At 27.5% G+C, this 20,952-nt stretch overlaps 1 protein-coding gene across 4 annotated transcripts; it reads left to right on the top strand.

Moving 5' to 3' along the window:
* Window positions 1–436: 436 nt before the first annotated feature.
* Window positions 437–20,952, top strand: Mvb12 (multivesicular body subunit 12-like Mvb12). 4 transcript variants are annotated; one of them, XM_067280918.1, is made up of 11 exons: window positions 446–466; window positions 3,782–3,843; window positions 7,431–7,532; window positions 10,245–10,340; window positions 13,581–13,677; window positions 15,308–15,437; window positions 16,580–16,639; window positions 16,824–16,936; window positions 17,361–17,422; window positions 17,505–17,555; window positions 20,800–20,952. In XM_067280918.1, the coding sequence occupies exons 3-11, from the start codon at window positions 7,437–7,439 to the stop codon at window positions 20,860–20,862; spliced, it is 768 nt and encodes a 255-aa protein (XP_067137019.1). In that variant the 5' UTR covers window positions 446–466; window positions 3,782–3,843; window positions 7,431–7,436; the 3' UTR covers window positions 20,863–20,952. The 4 variants fall into 4 exon arrangements, with proteins under 4 accessions (XP_067137018.1, XP_067137019.1, XP_067137016.1 ...); XM_067280914.1 differs by lacking the exon at window positions 446–466 and adding an exon at window positions 1,171–1,193 and having other exon boundaries at window positions 3,794–3,848; XM_067280917.1 differs by lacking the exon at window positions 3,782–3,843 and having other exon boundaries at window positions 437–480.

The raw sequence follows: 20,952 nt of genomic DNA, 5'->3' as shown, positions 1-20,952 counted from the left end.
TGTCTTTGTAGCGTGATTAAATATATTATCGTAATATTATTTGGATGGGTTTAAGATAAAATAACTATTTTTTGCATCCAAAATAACGTTTAAAATGAATAAATAACTTACTGTTTGAATTACCGAAGCGGATTTGTTTGATTTTCCATACCATTCTCCCAAATCGCTTAAATGTTTAATAATTTTTCAACTATTTAAAAATATTTCTATAGATTATGTAATTGTATCTTTCAAAATAAAGAAAAGTCACGCTGATTTTTGCATTGGATATTTTTTATTTTTATCATCTGATTCATACTTTACCCCCTTCTCTAGTTTACAAATTTAATATTTTTAGTAAAAATATAATATTAATATTTTAATGTTATAAACAATAAAATTATTTTATATAAACTAAATTCATATTAAAAATATTCACTTATTGAAAAATAGATAATAAGAATTTGTAGATGGCGTAGTTACATATGTCATCTCTGTTGGGTAAGTTGTATTTTGGTTTCTAACTTAAATGTTATTTTAATGGTGTTGGAAGTACATTTGAAACAAAAATTTAATATTATAAAATCCTTTTTTAAAGCGAATTAATTATAAAGGATAAGGTAATGTTTTGATTAAAACCCTTCCAATTTGTTAATTAATTAAAAAAGTTTTACAGCTGATTGCATTATTAAACAGTTAAGTTATCCAATTGTTTGTTTTACTTGACTTAAACACAAAATTTATGTATTTTTTTTTTTTCAAATTAACTCATTTTTCAGACATTTTGTAAAAGTTACATGAGATAAAGTTTACACAATCAGTCTTAAATTAACTATAGTGGCTCACAGTGAAAATGAAACTGTATTCATGAAACAGGAAATTACATTATGAGCTCAGAAAAAACTAATTGTTCACAAAATAAGAATTACAAAGAGAATTATTGTTTCTTTTTTTAGTAAATTTATTTATTTACAAAATCAGTTTTGAGAGATTTGATAGAAAAGTAAAGATGAATGATGTAAAATTAATCTTGCAATAAAAATGATGTATTCTAATAAAATAACTAATGAAAGGATTTCTTATAAAGCTTATTCGAAAACGAGGCCAACGAGTCTCATGTGAGTATTGCGTACTGGAAGATCTATCGTAGTTTAGCAAATTCACCAATAAATACATTTCATGTTAAAATGGGATGTCGTACTGCAAATGAAGAGGTTTGTAACTGATTATATTTCATTTTGAACAAAACAAAAGTATTTGCTATATAGCTGATATGGTAAGTAAGCATGTAGTAATTGTTCGACATATAAAAAAGACAAATGAATTGAACCGAAGCAAAGATTTAGCCCAAAGAAGATATTTACACTGCATGATGAAACATTGATTGTGCAAAAAATTGTCAAAATTTTAAGCTGAATGCTCTAACAAGTGAAGTTGAAAAGTGTTTAGGAAAAAAATAAGCATAGAAATTATGAGTGCTAAGCATACCAAAGCAATGATTCCAAACATACATTGTAATTAGTCAATTGTCTAGGCTCAATTAAAGTCACGTGACAAACATTATTAAGAATTTGTGGACAGAATTTAAAACCAAAATCCAAAAATACTGTCTCAAAAAAATGATCTGAAAAAAAGTCATTGAAAAGAGCATAGGTAACAATTTTATTTGATTTACATGAAAAAATTAGTGGAATCAATGTCAACACATCTGAGAATAGTAATACAGAATAAGGAAAATGTAACAAAATGTTAGAATAATAAGTTTTAGATGTTTAATGTTGCAGATCATTGAATTTTTACATTATGGGCTGAAGTGTCAATTACAAATTAAAAGCTTAATGACTACACTTTGATAGCCTAAATTGTAGTAGCAGTAAAGTACATAGTTGCAATTAGCATTACTGTTTTTCTGATTGGCTACATGTTTGCCTTGTGTCTTATTGGTTAAAGAAAATTGGGCATTATAAACTGTTGACAAACTATTTCTGTTAAGGTATGTTGAAAATGAATATTGAATATGAATATTTGATGCTGGTATTTACCATAATTGCTATGGTATTGTATTAATACAATACCATATCTCCAATCAAACCTATTTTACATTTTACATTTTTAATTGATAAAGGGGGGTGCCTCCAGGTTCCACTCATAGGTACGACTTGGAGGTTGGGAGAGAAAAGTTGGTGAAACGGGAGTGAGGGAAATGAAGGATAGGGGATGAAAAGGGGGCAAAGTGCAGGAGAAAGGTAAGAGTACATGGCACCTGCCTCACAATTGCAGAAAGCATAACACTACACAATACACAATACACATAAAGAATTGACCAAAATACATTGATGTGTGCCAGATAATGGCAAGTACATAAAATGCATATGTATAAAGATACAACGAAAACATGCATAAAAGGAACAAGATATGCACAGTACAGTGAACTTTCACTTACAGGAAGCATTACAACAGGTTAAACAACAGTAATTATCATGGAAGTGAAAAGAAATATACAATTAAAACCGGATAATTACAATAGAGTACAATGGTAAAGAAAAGTACATAATAAATACGCTAATTACTGGCGAGTGCTTGCATAGCAAGACAAGACAGAGGTGGTGTAGATACTAGGAAAAGCTAGTAAAGTACAGTGGGTAACTACAGAAGGTAGTACATTGCAGACAAGAGCAACAATAATTTACATCGTGAGTGCTTAAAGAGTTGACAATTGATGATAGACATTGTACAAAATACAGTTGCAGAGATAAGTACAAAACCTCTGAATAGGGTAATGATACGTGAGTATAGAAAAGTTACACAAACATAAGATTAGTAATGCATACAGAGTGATAGTCCGAAATATACAATGAATTACAGAGAAACATTACAGACAAATATAGATAATACTGCACTGCAGTAGACGAGCGTGTATTACACATACAGGATACACAGACAGCAAGAGTGGACGAGCACATTTGCACAAGAGAAAACTGTGCTATTTACCCTGTTACATAATGAAGAAACAGTCTGTGTATGTGCAGCGACAGCCAATAGAGCAGCATAACTGTTGGAAGCCTGGAACAATTGTTGGGGAGAAGTTAGCTAGCTGATCAATCATTACTAGCAGACTGTTGGTTGCATGATGGGTTGAGTGCTGCTGTTGTTTCCAGGAATTTGGTGAGATGCTTATAAATGTTCGGGTCTTCCATGAGTCTGCTGTAAGGACATGGCCAGTTGTTTCCGGCATGGAGCACGTGCCCCATGAGTCTGTCTCTCTCCTGTGTGAAAAATTCACAGTCCCATAGATAATGCTGACTGTCTTGGATTGAAGTACTGTCGCAGGAGCAGATGTCTATGTCTTTAAGATGAAACCTTTTTAAATAGCAAACCTATTACTGTTTACTATGTAGGAACTTCTGTATCTCAACCTATCTCAAATTGTTTTTCTCGTTCTCATGAGATTAGAGACATGCAGACTAGCTAAACTGTGTTTGTTCATAATTTACATCATCTGTGTTTCAGGATTCAAATAATAGGAATTCTATGTTCTATTTTGTTCCATTATGTTTAAAAAGTGTTTGATTTATAGAACAGTCTGATGAAAGCCATTAAAAATGGTCAAAGGTGTCAGTTGTGGATTCAAATTTTGAAATTGCTGATTTAAAAATTTTTGTGAATTTGTCTGAATAATTTTAACTTATATCACCAAACACTGATTCTTTCTCTTCAAACTCAACACAATAAAATAAATTTAATATTATTAACTCAAAAAGTTTAATATATTTTTTGAAGTTTTAATATTATTAAAATTCAGTTCTGTTTTCAGAATTAGAGAAAGAAAATTGCCAATTGGACTCAAAACAAAAAGTGAAAAATGTAAGGTAGAGCAATAATTTGAAAATTCAATAACTGTGACAAATAGCACAGCTTATTTTAGAATTTTATTCAGTTCATTGCTTAATCTTTAACAAATTTGTTTCATTTTAAAAAATAAATTATAATTTGCATTACTTTTTACTTGTAAAAAATATAAGATTGAGGGTTTTAATATGATTGCTTGTACTTACACTTTTCCCAAGTATGTTTTTAAATGCAAAAAAAAAAAAAAAGAAAAATCAAATCATTTAATAGATATTGAGAAAAGACAAATTTTGCCTTTAAAAATTCTAGATTGACTGGAAAGCAGAAATTGCTAAGAAAAATTCAATTACTTCAAAACTGTAGTAAACAATTTCTTGAGATTCAGACTGCTGTGGAACAAAGAAATGAACTAGGAGAATAGTCATTAATGCCATGACAGAAGTCATGCAGTTAGTCTTGCTGGTGATGATATCAAAAAGATTATCAGTAATTATAAAGGAAATGCAGTTAAATTATACAAGCAGAATTATAAGAAATGCTTTGGCTTTGAGTTAAAAAAAGATATGAAAATGCAGTTTTAACTACCCTTAACTGAAGCCTAGCATTAAATGAAATAATGCACTTTGACAAAAAACAGTTTAACAATGATGGACCTAACAACTTTAAACTTTACTGTATAACATTTGTATCAAAAAGGCATATTTTTCCAAACCAATTTGTTGCAGGATTTGTTATGGTTTGAACCAAGCTATCTATCCAAAGAGCTATGCCAGTTATTTTTATCTGAGCAAAAATTCTAAAAAGTATCAGAACATAATGGCAGACAATCTGTTCCCAGATGCACCAAATGTCTGTCACTTAAAACTGATGCATTGACCAAAGCTTGGTTTGCAGCTGATGTGAAAGTACTTGATCAGTCGGGTCATAGTCTTGGTCTATAGAATATCTATGGGTATTTTAGTTTATGTTGCTTACAGAAATTTTCACCAGTTTAAGTTGAAGGAAATACTCATTATTGTAATATAAACTGCATGATTAGAAATGTTTGTTTTATATAATTTCAGCAATATGATTGATTAAATTTATCAAGTAAAAAATTGATTTTATTTGAGCTTATTTAGTTATTGAACTTGTACTGTTTCAAGTGAAAGCAATATAAACATCATTTAATTGTTTAATGCACTGAATTAAAGTCTAAAATAAATTGTTAGTCTATATAAAGTCTATTACATACAGTTATATCTCAGTATATGAAAGCACTGTATCCAAATTCCTGCTACAATGAATGTTCATCGTGATATCTGAATCAAAGAATCCTTGTATTATTAATCTCTTTGAAACATATCTAATGAAAAAATGAGAAAGTTGTACAGTAAAAATAAAAAATAGAAAGTGATGCTTTTCTCAATGTTTGTTCTTGTCTGTTAAGTGATTACACTAAAAGTAAAAAAATTTTTAGTGTAATTCTAAATATATACATTGTCAGATGGCATTAAAAACCATCTGATAGTGTATGTATCTAGTGTTATATAATATTTTGTGTGAAGTTTAATATACTGTTTAAGAATAAGCTCATAGGATTACACTAAACAGTTTATTATAGTAGATTCACTACTTTATTTATATTGGTATTCTATTTTAATATGGTAATTATATAAAATATACAGAGTTATTACTATATCTACTCTTCAAACCTGTTAACTGAAGTGGTTTCTTTTCTATAGCCATAAACATTTTCGATTCTTCTCCTGAGTTCCTCAGGCTTTACCGAATAGGCCATTACCATTCGAATAAATTTTAAATGTGAATTTCCTCTGAATACCATTTAAAATTTATTCGAACAGTAACGGCCTATTTGGTAAAGCCTGAGGAAGATCCCAGGAGAGAAATCAAAAATGTTTGCGACTATAGAAAAGAAACCACTCTGGTTAACAGGTTTGAAGAGTAGATATAGTTATATTCCCGTGTGTAGAGAGATTGTACAGAGTTATTACATTTTCATTGCCGTCTACTTCATATTAAAGAAAATTCAGTTCATATATAGTTTCTAATATGAATACTAAACAAGCATGTTTGTTATGTTACTGCTTGCAAACATGTAATCTAATGGCATCATTGTTAGTAAGGTAATTAGAGTTTTTAATGTTTAATATACTGCTAACATTGTGGATTTTTAGTGTTTTAGTGTCATTAGAGAAATAAGTTGATGTTATTTGGATAAACTGAGAATGAATAGACTTTTTCCCATAAGAAATAATGGAAAACACTTTCTGATATCTGAATTTTTGATATTTGAGTCATTTTTAAGAACTTGTTAGATTTGGATAATAATTGATATTACCTAAAGATTATCAATGTATTAATAATTGGTGATCAACAGGTATTACATTTTTTAAATTATTGTAGATTGCTGCTTGACCTTATACTTTTTCCATCTTGCATGGTTTTAACTTAACAGTGTATGTGAAAAGGACACATAATATTAGTTTTATAACTTTTCTCCTCTGAATTTTCTGAAATAATTTGTTATAATGTATATGTTACAATTTGCATTTTTACGTAATTTTATAAATATTTATTTAATGTAATGATCAATTTCCAGACATAATTAAGTCTTTGAGATAATTCGTTCGAGACTGCATATTATTCAATATTAAAAAACTTACTATACTCTTTGAGATAAGACAAGAAAATAAAAGATTTGAGAATAATTACATCTTAAGATTCATCTCTTTGAGTCATTGCTAGTATAAAATTTTATATTATTCATAATAAATAATTCAGACTTCATGATTGAGCTGGAATGAGAATTCAAAAGGAAATGGAAAGATAGAATAAAAAAGTTGACTGATAGATAGATATAGGAGAGTATGATGTTAATAAAAGGATTTTCATATTCTTTGAGTCAGGCAGCCATTAAGACAATTAATTCTGTTCAAGTTAAATCTAGACTGATGTAGAATTGTAAAATTTTAACAAACTGGCCTACTATAACAAGGAAGTTCAGGACAGAATAAAAGGAAGTTGAAGGGCATAATATAAGGTCTGAGTAACTAATAGACATTTTTAAAAAAAATAAAAACCATTTCCTCTCATCCCTTTAGTTGTAAAAGTAGAAAAAAAAACATGACTTAAGTTTTTTCTTTACTCCATAGATGGAATAGGTAAGGATGAAAACAAACATCAAGTAAAAAGAAGAAAACAAGAAATCTTTATTACTTCATATATCACCATTGAACTTGTTAAGGAGAATGAGATTCAATTTTTTAAGACATATTACAAAGTTCTGTCATTAATGTTATTGAAGTTACATAATAATCATTTAGACAGAGAGGGTTTCTGTTCACCTCAATTATGATATTCTGCTTGTAAATTTTTCAAAGTTATAATAAAAACATTTGTAAATAACAAATGTCATTTGTTAAAAATTCAAATTTTCTAAATAACACTTCATAAACATTTATTAGACACTAATTTTGATACATGAAAAAATTTTGAATATATTTAATTATCTATTCTGTTGATGGTAAAGAATTTTTATTAATTGTACAGAATTATATTTTATGAATTTTTATAACTCTGATAATTATTATTGAAATTAGAACAAAATGGAAGATTTAATGAGAGCTTTGCCAGACAACCGTCCAGTGACATCAATTTGTATTGTTGAAGATCCTGGTAAATGTCCAGCAGGATTTCAAGTGGTATGTTAAGAGAAATCATTGATGATATTTCTTTTTTGAATAACTAATATATTAAATTAATTGTATACTTTCTGTACATGTATACCTTACTATACTGATTTTATATGTATACTTTTTTTGAAATTTGTTGTCTTTCTAAATATCAAATTTTTAAAATTACATTTTAATTTGACTTAATTAATGCTGATAAAAGTGTTAATTGCTACAAGATCTCTCCAGCCAGATACACAAAAATTGGAAAGATACATCATGAGATCTCTTCAATATCGTAAAGTTATCAGAAACATAATATTCTGTAATCTTAAGTGTTAAGAGAAAAATATTCTAATATTTTTAATGCTTTGATGTAAGGAAGTTAAAATTACATATGTTATTATCTTGGAATTTAATTTATTTAGATATAATTATAATATTTTGATAAAATATAATAATCTTAAAAGGTAAGTATTCCTATTAAGTAGACCCAAAAAACTTTTTAAAATCATTTGATTTAATTTCTTTATGAACATGTGTCTAAAATTTTACCATTAAAAAATGTTTATCATTTGTAATTAATAATAATTAACACACTGATACTGGATTTTTTAAATCTTAATATCTCTAAACCATTCAGTACAAGTGTATAGATTGTTTGTTTGAAAAATACTTATCTTGTTAAATGAATAGTTATTACTTTAAAATGTTTGTTTTTAAGATATCAAAGTAGTTATTCTAATTTTAAAAAATCTTACAAATAATAAATCTGAAATACTTAGATGATTAATAGTAATTTACATTTATATTACTATGCCTATAATCTGTTGATACCATAATTAAAAATCAAAATTATTTATTAATAAAATTGCCAGGATAATAAGTAGGTTTTAAAAAAAAATTTTTTAAACGTTAGGAGAGACAATATATTAAAAATGTCTTTGCATTTTTGTTTTTTAAGTTCCTTGTTTTCCTGGAAATTTTATTAGTATATTTTTATAATTATGCCATCAGCAGAGAGATTTTTTTTTAACATTTTACACATTGATGTAGATGAGACCCTCAAGGTAAAGATTAACTCCACTATAAAACTGTTAATTTCCTGAAATGTAAAAAAAAAGAACAAAATGTGAAGACATTTTTAATACAGGGTGCGGCAGAAAGAACGTTCTGATTTGGAATGACAATAAAAAAAAATACAAAGCAAGATAGAGAAAGAAATCTTTTATACCTGATAAGTACACAGTATGCCATTGTCATCCATTAGGTTTTGAAGAGTACATCAGTTAAATGGCGACTGTCAATGTCAATGCAGTTTTGAAGTCTCTTTTGGAAATTTAGCATTGATCTGCAAATCATGTCCAGTGGAATCACCGTGACTTCTTGCATAATTGCTGCCTTGAGTTCTTGCAAATTTGTTGGTCGGTGTTGTACACTTTTGATTTGAGATAGCCCCACAGAAAAAAATCACATGGGGCCAAATCCGGCAAACGTGGTGACCAACCAATCTCACCCCATAAAGAGACAAGATGGCCCGGAAACAAGTTTCTGAGAATTCAAAGTGGCACCATCTTGCTGAAACCATACATCTTCCAGATCATGATCGTTGAGTAAACTGTTAACTAATGGACGGAGAAAATTCTCAAGCAATTCACAATAGCACTCTGATGTTACTGTCACTGTAACAATGCCCTTTTCAAAGAAATAAGGACCCCACACATCGAAATCACCTAAGGCACACTAAACCGTAACTTTCGGACTATGGAGTGATTGCTAGTGGAGTTCTCGAGGATTATTGTCAGACCAGTACCTAAAGTTCTGTTTGTTGACCATCCCCAATAAATGAAAATGGGCTTTGTCACTGGAGATCAGTACCACTGTTGGGGGAAGGCTTTGCAGAATATCCTGACACAAAGTTTTACAGATTGGATAGTCCCTATCATTCAACTCTGGAACGACCATCATTTTGTAGGGATGCATGTGGAGCAAGCTGTGTAAAAGTCTGTGGAGACCACGATCAGACATGTTTAATGCTGCTGTGTGTTTGCATGCAGATTGCTTGGGAGACTGCTGCATGGAAGCTCTAGCAGCTGACACATCTTCTGGTCTTATTATGCTTCTAGGGCGGCCAGGACTTTTTAAAGCTGAACCTGTTTGTCTAAAATTTGAAACCCAATGACAAATTGTTGATGCAGCCGGATCATGACGCTTAAGCGGAAAGCTTATTCAGAAGGCCCATTACGTCATTATCACAGATTCACCATTCATAACAAACTCTTCAACAACAAAAGCACGATGCTCTCTGCTCCACACCATAGCAGTAACTAAAAATGGCACATGCAAACAACTCAAAAGAGACCACGCCCACTGCTGTACCTCTACTATGAGCAAAGCAATGCTTCTGCCAAATCAGAATGTTCTTTCTGCCACACCCTGTATATTGTTTCTTCTAATATTTTTGTGAATTTTTAAGTAAAATATTTATTCTTAATGAAATGTCTATAATTTAAAAATAATAATTAATTTTTAGATTTTATTTTGTGTATTTTACATCTTGCAAACATTGTAGTAAAAAATATATTTCATTTAAATGTTTATTTTTGTTGTAGAAACATCATTTTGTTTTTAAACATTTATTATGTTGATACAAATTTAAATAAAAATAAATTCTGGTTTCGGGATTTATTAATAATTAAATAATTTAGATAATTAGAACTTGTGTTTTTAATTGTATTGTAGGTAGACAAGACATTTGATCAGGATACTGATGCTGATTTATGGAAAGATGGATTTTTCAGAAGAATTACACGATACATCTGTATATCAAAACAAGAAGTAAATATATATGTATTTAATTAAACATTTAATAAAAGTTTTTTAGCCAGAACATAAGTATAAACTTTACAGAAAATATGATAATTTGTGTCTTTTAAAATAAATTTTTTCTATCCACAAGTTTCCAGAGATGGTTTATGTATTTTCCTGTACTGTAGCACTACCATTGCACTGTCATTAAGATACTGCAAGAACAATGGAACTGCAGAACTATACATTTGAGAATGAAGCTGATTTTGAAATAACCAATAGAAATTTGTTCATAATGATCCCTTTGTTGGTAATTGATAAGAGTTTCTCATATTTTAAATTATAAACAGAGTATTTTCAATCATTATTACACAAGTTTAAATTTTTTTTCTAACATAAAGGAAAAAAAGAATGCTACTTGTGTGGTGGGGAAATATCTTTTAAAACTGATTTTTAAAAAAATTAAAGTAAAATTAAGAAAATCTAAATCTTATTTGTAAAATTTTTCTCTCTAGAAAATAAATGGCAAAGTTGGCTTTTATAATTTTTACTAATATTCCATTATTATCATCTCTCAGGAAATATTTATATTACTGTTTAATTCATAAAGTAGTCCAAAATATTTACAGAATATCGCAGAATTAAGTTTAATGCAAAGTTTTTGGATTTTGTATAGTTTATTCTACAAACTTGTATTTTCTAATTTATTTTCAGATAGACATTGTATTCACCAAATAGTACTATAAAATCATAGAATAATAACACAAGATAATGGCCACCTTTGGTATATCCAGCTATATTTGAATACCTCATTAAAAGTAAAGCCTATGATTACCAAGAAATGCTTAATTATAAGTGTCTTGACTCTTATAATTATTTTTCAAGTGGTAACTTTACCAGTTGAAAAATTTATCAATTAAAATTTCACCTAAGTAGTTGAAATTTCAATTTACAAATTTGTGTCCTTAAAATAGAACCATCACAAACCCTATTTTCAAGTAATCATCATTTTGTATGGTCTTGGGTGTTTAATGATGGCAAAGTTATTTATCTAGCTGGATGTATATGCATAGCTGGTTACCCATTCCCTTCTTAAATTTTCATCAAGTGGAAATGAATGTAACTGGAACGGTTGAATAGATGGACAATCTCAATGCATCATGTTTTTCTGTGTATCGTATACAGCTTTAAACCACATATAAATAACTGTCTGGCTATTATGGCAGCCAACCACTGTACAATATCTATCTGAACTGGTTTTATAAGGCATGTCACCAATGGAAAACTAAAAATTGCAGGCCTACTGTAATGACTAGCAATATCTTAATGGCTGCCAAAATGTAGCCATTGTGTAGCAGAATTCAAAAACATGTTCTGGAAACTTGTGGATAAATGTAATATAAATTTTTTGCTTTTTAAAGTAAAAACAAATTATTTTTCAAACAGTTTATCTAAAAAAAAATGAGAATTGCTGTACATGTATAAACAACAAAAGTAGAAAGGATAAGATCCAATTCTATGCTTTCTGCTATCTGGTATATTATATCCCTCAAAAACTGTATGTTCACAAAGGTGTTCACTCCTCAAAGGTGAAAAGGCTATAGCTCTATAAAAATTGAAAATCAAGTTGTGCATCTGTCATCAAATCTAATTAGTATCTTTTATCAATACCAATCAATATTCTGTATGAGAAACGTTCTGTAATTGTTAAAAATGTTTTTTGCTAGATATTGGGCAGTATCAATAAAGGTTACTAATTAGATAAATGTGCAACTTGACTTTCAGTTGTTTGGAGATATAGCCTTTTGTCAACTTATAAGGAACAATTACTTGGCTGTTACTGTTGCCAAATTCAAATATTCTTGCATTTCTAACTATTGAATACTGAACATTTGGGCAAATATTAGCTGATTTATTTGAACTGCCTGAACCAGAAGGTTTAGACTCTAAGCTTTAGAATAAGTTGGAAGGCAGCATCTTCTATTCAATAATAATAATTGTTTAAAAATAAAAACATATACAATTATTATTATGTAATGAAAATTAAAAAATTAAGTCTTACCACTGATGTCTGTCACTTTATGGCAGCCTCACAAAATTGTGTATTTAGTGAATGTAAGTACAGTACATTCAACAAAGCTGCAAATATTTATAGCAACCAACAAAAATCACTTACTTCCTATGAATGCAGAAACATTAATATTTTTTTGTTACAGTTTATCATGTAAATTATGATTTATAAATGATCTTGAGCAAATATTATTTATTAATAAAGCTATATTTGTTTTGGAAAGGAATAAATCACAATATTTTTAAATATCTGAGATTTTGAATGTCTTCATTCTATTTTGTGTTTCAACTTTCTTTTTCCTTTTTTGACTCTGTTTATCTCCCTAAATTGAAATGTTATCATTTTGCCAAATAGTTTGGCTTTGTGGGTGTATTCAGTTTAAATGTCAAATGTGTGTTTAGTATTTAGCCAAATACCTAATAGTTATTTTGTGGCCAAATATATCTGAATACTGAATGATGTTAAAAATTCAATGCTACACTAATTGTAAGTATTATTGTATAGCAAAAGCAAGATAGTGATTTTTTTTTTCCTCACTGAAAATTAAATGGAATATAAACACATTAAATCTTTTGATTAATTAAAGTTAAAACATATAAAGTTCATGATAAAATAATTAAAGAAATGGAAAAAGAGAATAAAATAATTTATAAGTAAAAATATTATATTGTCAAATTAATGAAATATGTGGATTATAATGAATTTTTATAATGTCAATGACTTTTTCATTGAAAAAATAGCAGCTTTCAGTTTATGATGAAAAAATAAACTAGGGAGAGAAGAAAGAAAGTTTTATGTAAAATTGTGATTATTTAATAATTTTTTAAATTTGATTTAAAACAACAAAGGGTGTCTTAAAAATTATGATAGATACATAGGAAAATTTGACACTATAAAAATATTTTAATATATTGGTCATTTCTTTCTCAATGCATATCTCTCTCTCCTATTCAAGCTAAAATTAAGGTCACTTGTCAGATATTAAGCACTTAATTGATCTTCAAATGCATTTCTCTAGATGATCGCTATTTTGAATTTTTTCTTCTGATACACTAAAGCCTATAAACTACAAACCTAGAAACTGATGATCTGGTTTTTCAATGTATTTAACTTTTGGGACACCCTGTATAAGAAATATTTGCTTACACTCAAACAACGAAATTATGATGATTTTAAAGTAGAAAAAATTTTTATTTCAGTGGCAAACAAATGAAGTTATAGAATCTCTAACAATTATTGGAGAAAAAGATTCCCCTCCTGATGATTTTACACTATTAATGTACACACGAGATACTGGTAAGAATTTATATATTTTCTAATTCCTTTCATTAATAGAAAAAGAAAGAGTCTTTAATATCTAAACATTTATTATTTTTAATCTAATATATAACCAAACCTTTTTCATATTATAATTCTATAATTAACTTGTCTTATTATTTATACTGTTTTGTATATTCATGCTTGCATTACTTGTTTATCATACAGTTACCCTTAAATAAAAATAACTTACTATGTTTAATACATTAGGTTGTTGCAAATGAAATGGCCAATTTTTACCTCTGACTTTGAGAAAATTTATTAATTTAAGTTAAAACTTACATATTCAATCAAAATTGTATGTACTAACGTTAATACACTTTTCATAATGCAATAGAAATGCATTAATGCCAATTTGATAGAAATCATGAGAATGAGAAGTCAAAAAGTCATAAAGGTACTTTTTATTGCATCCTCTTCCTTGAAGACTTTCTTTGCCAAAAAACTGTCCAAATGTATAAAAAAAGTGAAAGTTTGTTTGGCAAAAAGTCTGGAGAATAAGATGGATAGAGAAGAATTTAATTTGAATACTTTCATTTTTGTGATGAATAATTAAAGAACTGAAGATCTCCAAATGATGCTCCTTATCTCTCGCTGAGTTTGTGTAGTACCCATTTGTTGAGTTTCTTGATCTTCCATAACATGTTTAGATGTTGAGAAATGCTTGAGTAATGTCCAGTATGTTCAACCTTTCCACAATTTTCCAGACATTCAGGTGATATTCTGATTCGATGATGATCTTTAATTCTGATTTTTGAGATTGTATTTTTCAAACAGGTTTTTAAATTGAAAAAAGGAATGGCATTAACTGTTCCTTTTTTCTGTGTTCCATAGATTTGGTAATATTCCCCCTATAATCCCTGCCATGGTTTTCCAACCACAACAGTATGTTAATGCAGCCATAGCTTCTTTAATTAGAAGGGTCTTTCTATTGCCTTCCACACAAGCCTCTACCAACACTAAGCTTGTTGCCATCTGCTCGGTATGTGTGGCAGGATATGGCACTTCCAAATATAACCATATCTTAAACAGAGATTGTATTCCTGGAATGAAATGTTTTGAACCAGTGCCTGGTGGCCTGCTCATAGAATCTTCAACAAAAGTTTCATTAGTATTTTGGGTTACTTCAGCTGCATTATGTCCCTGCTTCTACTCATAAAAGAAAATTATTCAATTTTCTTTTTTCCATGCTGTCAGAAAAAGTACTCTTAAACATGTGTAACTCACAATATAAATGAGATTATATTTTTAATTTGCATATTTTATGAGTACTCTTCCAATTGCAAACATACAGCACTGTTCACTTGGAAAAAAGTTGAACTACAAGGCCAGAAAGTTTAAATTGTTAAAAGATGGCCATTTCATTTGTAACAATCTAATACATGTAATATGGTTAAATTTTAATATAATATTAATGTAGTATAGTTTCTTTTCGAGCTAATACATAGATAAGATGTGAATATAAGCAAAACAGCATAGCATCATAGCATCATATTTATATATTGGATAACTCATTTGTTCTGTTTTACTGTTTGTGATAATTATGATTAAGTAGTCTGATTATTAATTTATAGTTTGTACAAATGATTTCCATTAAATTTTTTTATAGAACAGAGAGCAACACGAAAGAAACATTTATGCTACAAATTAATGCCAAGGGATAATGTTCAAATTGCTGTAACTGATGTTATAGTATTGAGTAGATGGAAAAAACCTCCAGCTGGATTCACTTTAGCAGGGTAAAAAATTATTTTAAACATATTTTTCTTCAGTTATGTAACAAAACAGGATTTTTTTTTCTTTTATTAAAACAAAAAAAAAATTTTTTTTTAAATACAAAAACAAATTTTACAATAGAAGCAAACTTTAAGCAAACATCAAAAACTATACAATATAACTAATAATGTTTGTACAACTAATGTTGAGTCATTGACTCAACCTTTTAGTTGATTCATTCACAAATAAAAAAAAATTAAGGAGTGAGTTGCATAACTTTCCCAGCATGAATTAAAATTGTTTATGGCACTATCTGAGATTTTATTTTAAGAAACTTTTTATATTATTAATTATTATAAAATGATAAAAAGCTTAATTTTGATGGTAGAGATGAGGTTTTTATTTTTTAAAAATGTAAATATTAATAACAAATAAAATCTTCATTGAGACTTACTCCACTTGAAATACCTCATGACCTCCTCTCTCTACCGACTTGACCTTTGACCACCAAAATTTAACAGCATCAATCCCCTAATAAGCAAACTTCCCTAAAGAATTTCAGAAATAAAGCATAACAGTTATTTAAGCTTATCATTAAGTAGGCATTGTTTAAACAAAATTATGCTCCCCACAAACAGTAACATTCATACATACAGTAAATAACTCCCAATTTTTCTTTTAGGACAAACTTTTTGTCTGTTAAGTTTGATTCTGTTAATTGAGGACCTACTATATAGGTAACTTTAATATTAAGAAGAAAACAATGATCAAACTTGCTTTAATGTTGTTAAATTCTTGCTTTAAATTCCCTTTAAATCTAGCAAAAGAATTTAACTATGCAACTAATAATTAGATTCATATTTATAAGTTTGGTTATTCCATTAATTCTGTTATATGTATACTGTGTAATTGCCTTAGATTAGATTTTGAACTATGTTTTCCAGGATTAAGAGTTTATAGAGGAAATCTCAGAGACAAATTCATAATTTTTTAATATTTAAAAGAAATTAGTATTTAATTACTGTAAATTTATAATGTGTATTAAAAACAGGTAAAAATGAAAATATTAATTTAAAGCATATTTTATTATAATGAAAATAACTTACAGATTTATTATATATATGTGTGTAAACTTTTTTAATTCTTAATATATTCATTTTGACAGTGAAATGAATAGTCTTCTGATTTGTTATAAATTAGGAAGTGTAAGTTCTCCAAAGAAAAGGTAAACATTTCTAATAATTTTTTTTTATTCAAATAAAAATTTAACAATATGTAAACTTGATATATTATTGTTATTTGTACATAAAATTCTAATCTAAATAATAATACTAATAACTGTAATAAATTCAGCTTATTAAGTTTTAGCCATTTTTTTATTAAAACATACATTTTATTAAAAATGTTAGTATTGATGGAGCTCTTCCTTATCCTGTGTATCCTGGAAATGAAAATTTTCAAGGTAGCGTTAATTGGAGCAATTCAAATAAAGATAGTCAGAATTACAGATCTCTTGGCTCAGGTTTGTTGCTTAAATAAGTTTAACATACAGTACAGTTATGCCAATCTGAACTAATTTAGACTGGTGGTAGTTTGGATTAATGGGAGTATAATAATAAGGATATGTGAACCTTATGCTTTAAGACCACTTACCACTTTTTACTGTTGTAACATTTTTCTTTATAGCAGTAAATAGAGGTTAGAATTGTTAAGTCTAACAGGATCATGGAAAGAATGGGCAGCAATGCTCACAACACAACTTAAGTTTACTTTACATGTGAGCTGCAGGTGTACAGTTGACATTTTATAGTTAAGGCAATGGTAGCTGTTCAGATTACAAGGGATTTGGATTAGCACAGCTGTACTGAAATTAAGTATGGAAATAAATAATTTTATAAAAGAATACATAAATGAAAATATATATAATTAAATATTGTTATTTTTAGTTTTAGATGATATTCCATTTGATATCAATCCAAAATATAAGGATCTGTTTAATTTGACAAAAGTAAGTAAAAAAGTTAATCTAAACAATTTAGTACATGTGTTTAAAATAATAACAATAATTGTGTTTAAATTTATTTATTTAGTTTATTCTACCTGAATTTAATATAAAATCCGAGGAGGAATTAAATGCAGAGGTAATATTCAAAATCAATTTTTTAAATAATAGTTGATAAAAAAAATTGTTTTTTTTTTAAATTTGATTATTTAAATATGATGTTTAGAGCAAAACAAATATTTTTTAAAATGTAGTTTTTCAGATTTTAAAATTGACAGTTAGTTCATAGATAAGTTCATTGATTTTTATGCTTTGCAAGATTACAAAAGGATTAATAAAAGCAATTTAAATATAAAAATACGTTGCAAGTACTCTGTATTCTTTAGCTGTTAAGATCAGAATTTAATTAAAATTAATGACATTGCATTTAAATTAATATCAGAAATTAATTAAATATTTGCTCAGTTAATAATTTTAGCACATGTTAAAAAGAGATATTTGACATTATTTCTTCAGATTATTTGAATAAATAAAAATCTATTTATGTTCATTTTTAAAAGTTAAATAAAAATCTTTCATTATACCTAATTAATTCACATACCTATAAACATATTATAAATATCCATACAGTGTATTATTTACACTACATCAAAAAGTGTTCAAAAATTATGGAAACAATATGGAGTTGTATTCAATAAATATTACACATTAAATTAATAAACACTGCAATAACCTAATAAACCAGTAACAATATTTTAAACAAAGTGTGAACGTTTTACACATTAATACACTTGTAAGTATATTAAACAAATTAAAATTTTTGAAAATAATAAGAAAATATATAAAAAGATACTTTAATGTGAAACTACTTTACAGCTTTGTCAAAGTCTGTATTGTTGCATTCTGAACAAGAGATGATCATAACTGTATGTTCTTTACATGCATTTCACATAATCATTGTCTCTCACACAATATCTGAATGCAGATTCCTCAGTTCAGCTCTTTTATAGAATTCAAAGTTTTTTGTATAGCTTCATCTTTTGATTATTTACTTCTCCTTTAATCTCTTTATCAAATTATAACTTGAGCCATAAGACAAAGTTCATCTTTGGTGAGACATTTTAGATGTGTAAGTGGTTCATGATCCCTACAAAACAGCATCATGGTATTAGAGAAAGTGAAAGTTTTCAATTTTATGAAAAAATAAATACAAAAAGAAGATGAAGCAAAATAATTTATTAAACATAATTGTGCTTGTTGTGCACTTTATTCGCCACAAGATGCCGCTGTAAATGCAAATGCACACATGTTCAGAAATACACATTTTTTATTTTTTCATGTTTCTTATAGATAAAATCTATAAATATTTAAATGTTAGCAAGAAATGAATAGCTATCAAATTGACAGATTCATATATAGTCTGTTTTCTACAAAAGCATGGTTTGTAATAAAAGAATGACATTTTCTCATCTGATTTTTGTTTACATAACTTGGCATCTCTTAATACCAGTAATCTATTCTTGAAAATCAGACATTCTTCCCAAAAATGCCAACCAGAAGCTTATTTCCATTATTTTAAATGGAAAAAATTACAATGCTTGATGACAATAATTCAAAATATTTAACCATTTTTTAAAAATGTAACTAAAACGGTAGAATGGGTATACATAAGGAACAAACTAATGTTAAGATGTAAAATGCATAAAACATTATTTCCTGATCATAAAACACAAACAGTTAAATTTGTATACAGAAACATTTAGTCTGCTTTCTGTTTTGTAAACATTTAAGATATGGTATGACAAATAACATACAAAATTTAAATAATTGTTAGAAAAAAATGCAGACAAAAATTTATAATAAAAAATGATAATTTCCAGTAATAAACTAAGTAAGGTAGCAATAAAAATCTTGAAGAAAATTAAGGCAGCACACTTTCCAAAACATATACATGCAATTCTGACTTTCTATCAATTCTAATTGGAATGAAATTGAGATTTTTCCACAAATTGTTTTATTAAAAATGTTATTTTGAATTTTTGAGACATGTTTACATAAGAAAAATTTTATAGTCACCAGTTGAAGATATGTTATGAAATTTAGATATTAAAAGAGACATTCTCCATTGTATTCTTGTACAGAAGTACATACAAAATGGATATTTATAAAGTAAATGTATTAACAAATATAATTTATTTTTGGGTATTAATCTGGACTTATACCATATGGTATGATAAGTCTGGATTAATACCGAAAAAATATATAGCTATAAAAGAATAAAAACCTGAAAAGAAAAAAGGACTAGAAGTGTTACAAATAAATATAATTTAGTTTCATTGTTTGAAAATAATAATTCAGAATAATGTGTAGTAAATTTTAATGGAGGTGAAGTATGTTATTTCTTTAAAATTGACTTTTTGTGTGATACAGATATTCCAAAATGTAAACTTTAATCTTTTAACTTTTAAACAATTACATATACTTGCTTCAAAATGCTAATCTTGAGTTTAAAAATTGAAACAGATGATTAATGTATTTTTCTTACAAAATAATACATTTATTTTATATTTTTTTCAGATTATTTAACTGTTAAATAATACTCAGATATTTTATTATTTAGAGATTATTTTGAGTATCTCTTTCACAGCTCAGAAACTTATTTATTTTTCATTATTTTCTCCAAATGAAATATTTTTGATATTCATTATTATGAATTTCATGATTCTTGAATAATTTTGACAGTTTATTTTTCATCATCTTTAATTCTTTAAAAATACGTAATTTTTTCAATGTACTTTTTACAAATAGAAAAGTTTTCTTTAATAATAATGTATGCTGCTGCAATTATTTTGCCCAGTGTATGACTTTTGCCAGTGTTCAAATCAGCTATGCATAACAAAAATTTGGCTCAAATACATATTTTTCACACATTACTGTATATATTAATGCGTCTTATATAACAATAATATCTGACATTATACAATTGTTGTAAATGATTTTCTATACATCTGTTGCTTCCTTAATTGTTTTGAATTTGTTATCATTAGCACACTTTTCATGATAACCTTCTCACTTAGCACATTTACAATTGTCTGCTTAACAGTTAGAGGAATTTGATCTGTGTATCTGTTTACACTAAACTGAAAAAATCTTACACATTTTATGAAAGTCATTTGACCAAAAATAATTATGCCAATTTGTAAATCATATGGGCAACTTTGTTTGATATAAAATTTAATATCAAGTAAAGTTAAGATATATAAAACCTTAATAAATATTGTAATGTTGATAAAAATTGAGCTTTAATTAATTATGTTTATTTTTTTTTTTATTAGTCTTTAATGCTATTGTCATCAGTTATATAATTACGTTTTCTATTACAGTGTTCATATGACTTCCATGCCGAGCAGCAAGCACAGCAAGCCATTCCATCTCATCTGGCATAAATCTGTTTTAAAAAAGATTAGGAGTTAACATAAATTGTTGATTAAATTTTATTGAGTAATTAAAAATTTAAAACTGGTTGAAATATTAAA

This window comes from Centruroides vittatus, unplaced genomic scaffold (assembly GCF_030686945.1).
Source record: "Centruroides vittatus isolate TY-2023 unplaced genomic scaffold, ASM3068694v2 contig_900, whole genome shotgun sequence".
Classification (NCBI taxonomy): Eukaryota; Metazoa; Arthropoda; class Arachnida; order Scorpiones; family Buthidae; genus Centruroides; species Centruroides vittatus.
The sequence above is the reverse complement of the archived record's forward strand: the minus strand, read 5'-3'. Positions and strand labels throughout refer to the sequence as shown.

What these genes read in the sequence shown, in the direction of transcription:
- Mvb12 (XM_067280914.1), top strand. An exon ending in CAAAAAGTGAAAAATGTAAG is followed by an intron (nt 3,849 to 7,430) that starts GTAGAGCAATAA and finishes TATTGAAATTAG; the next exon opens with AACAAAATGGAAGATTTAAT. An exon ending in GTAAGTTCTCCAAAGAAAAG is followed by an intron (nt 16,640 to 16,823) that starts GTAAACATTTCT and finishes TAAAAATGTTAG; the next exon opens with TATTGATGGAGCTCTTCCTT.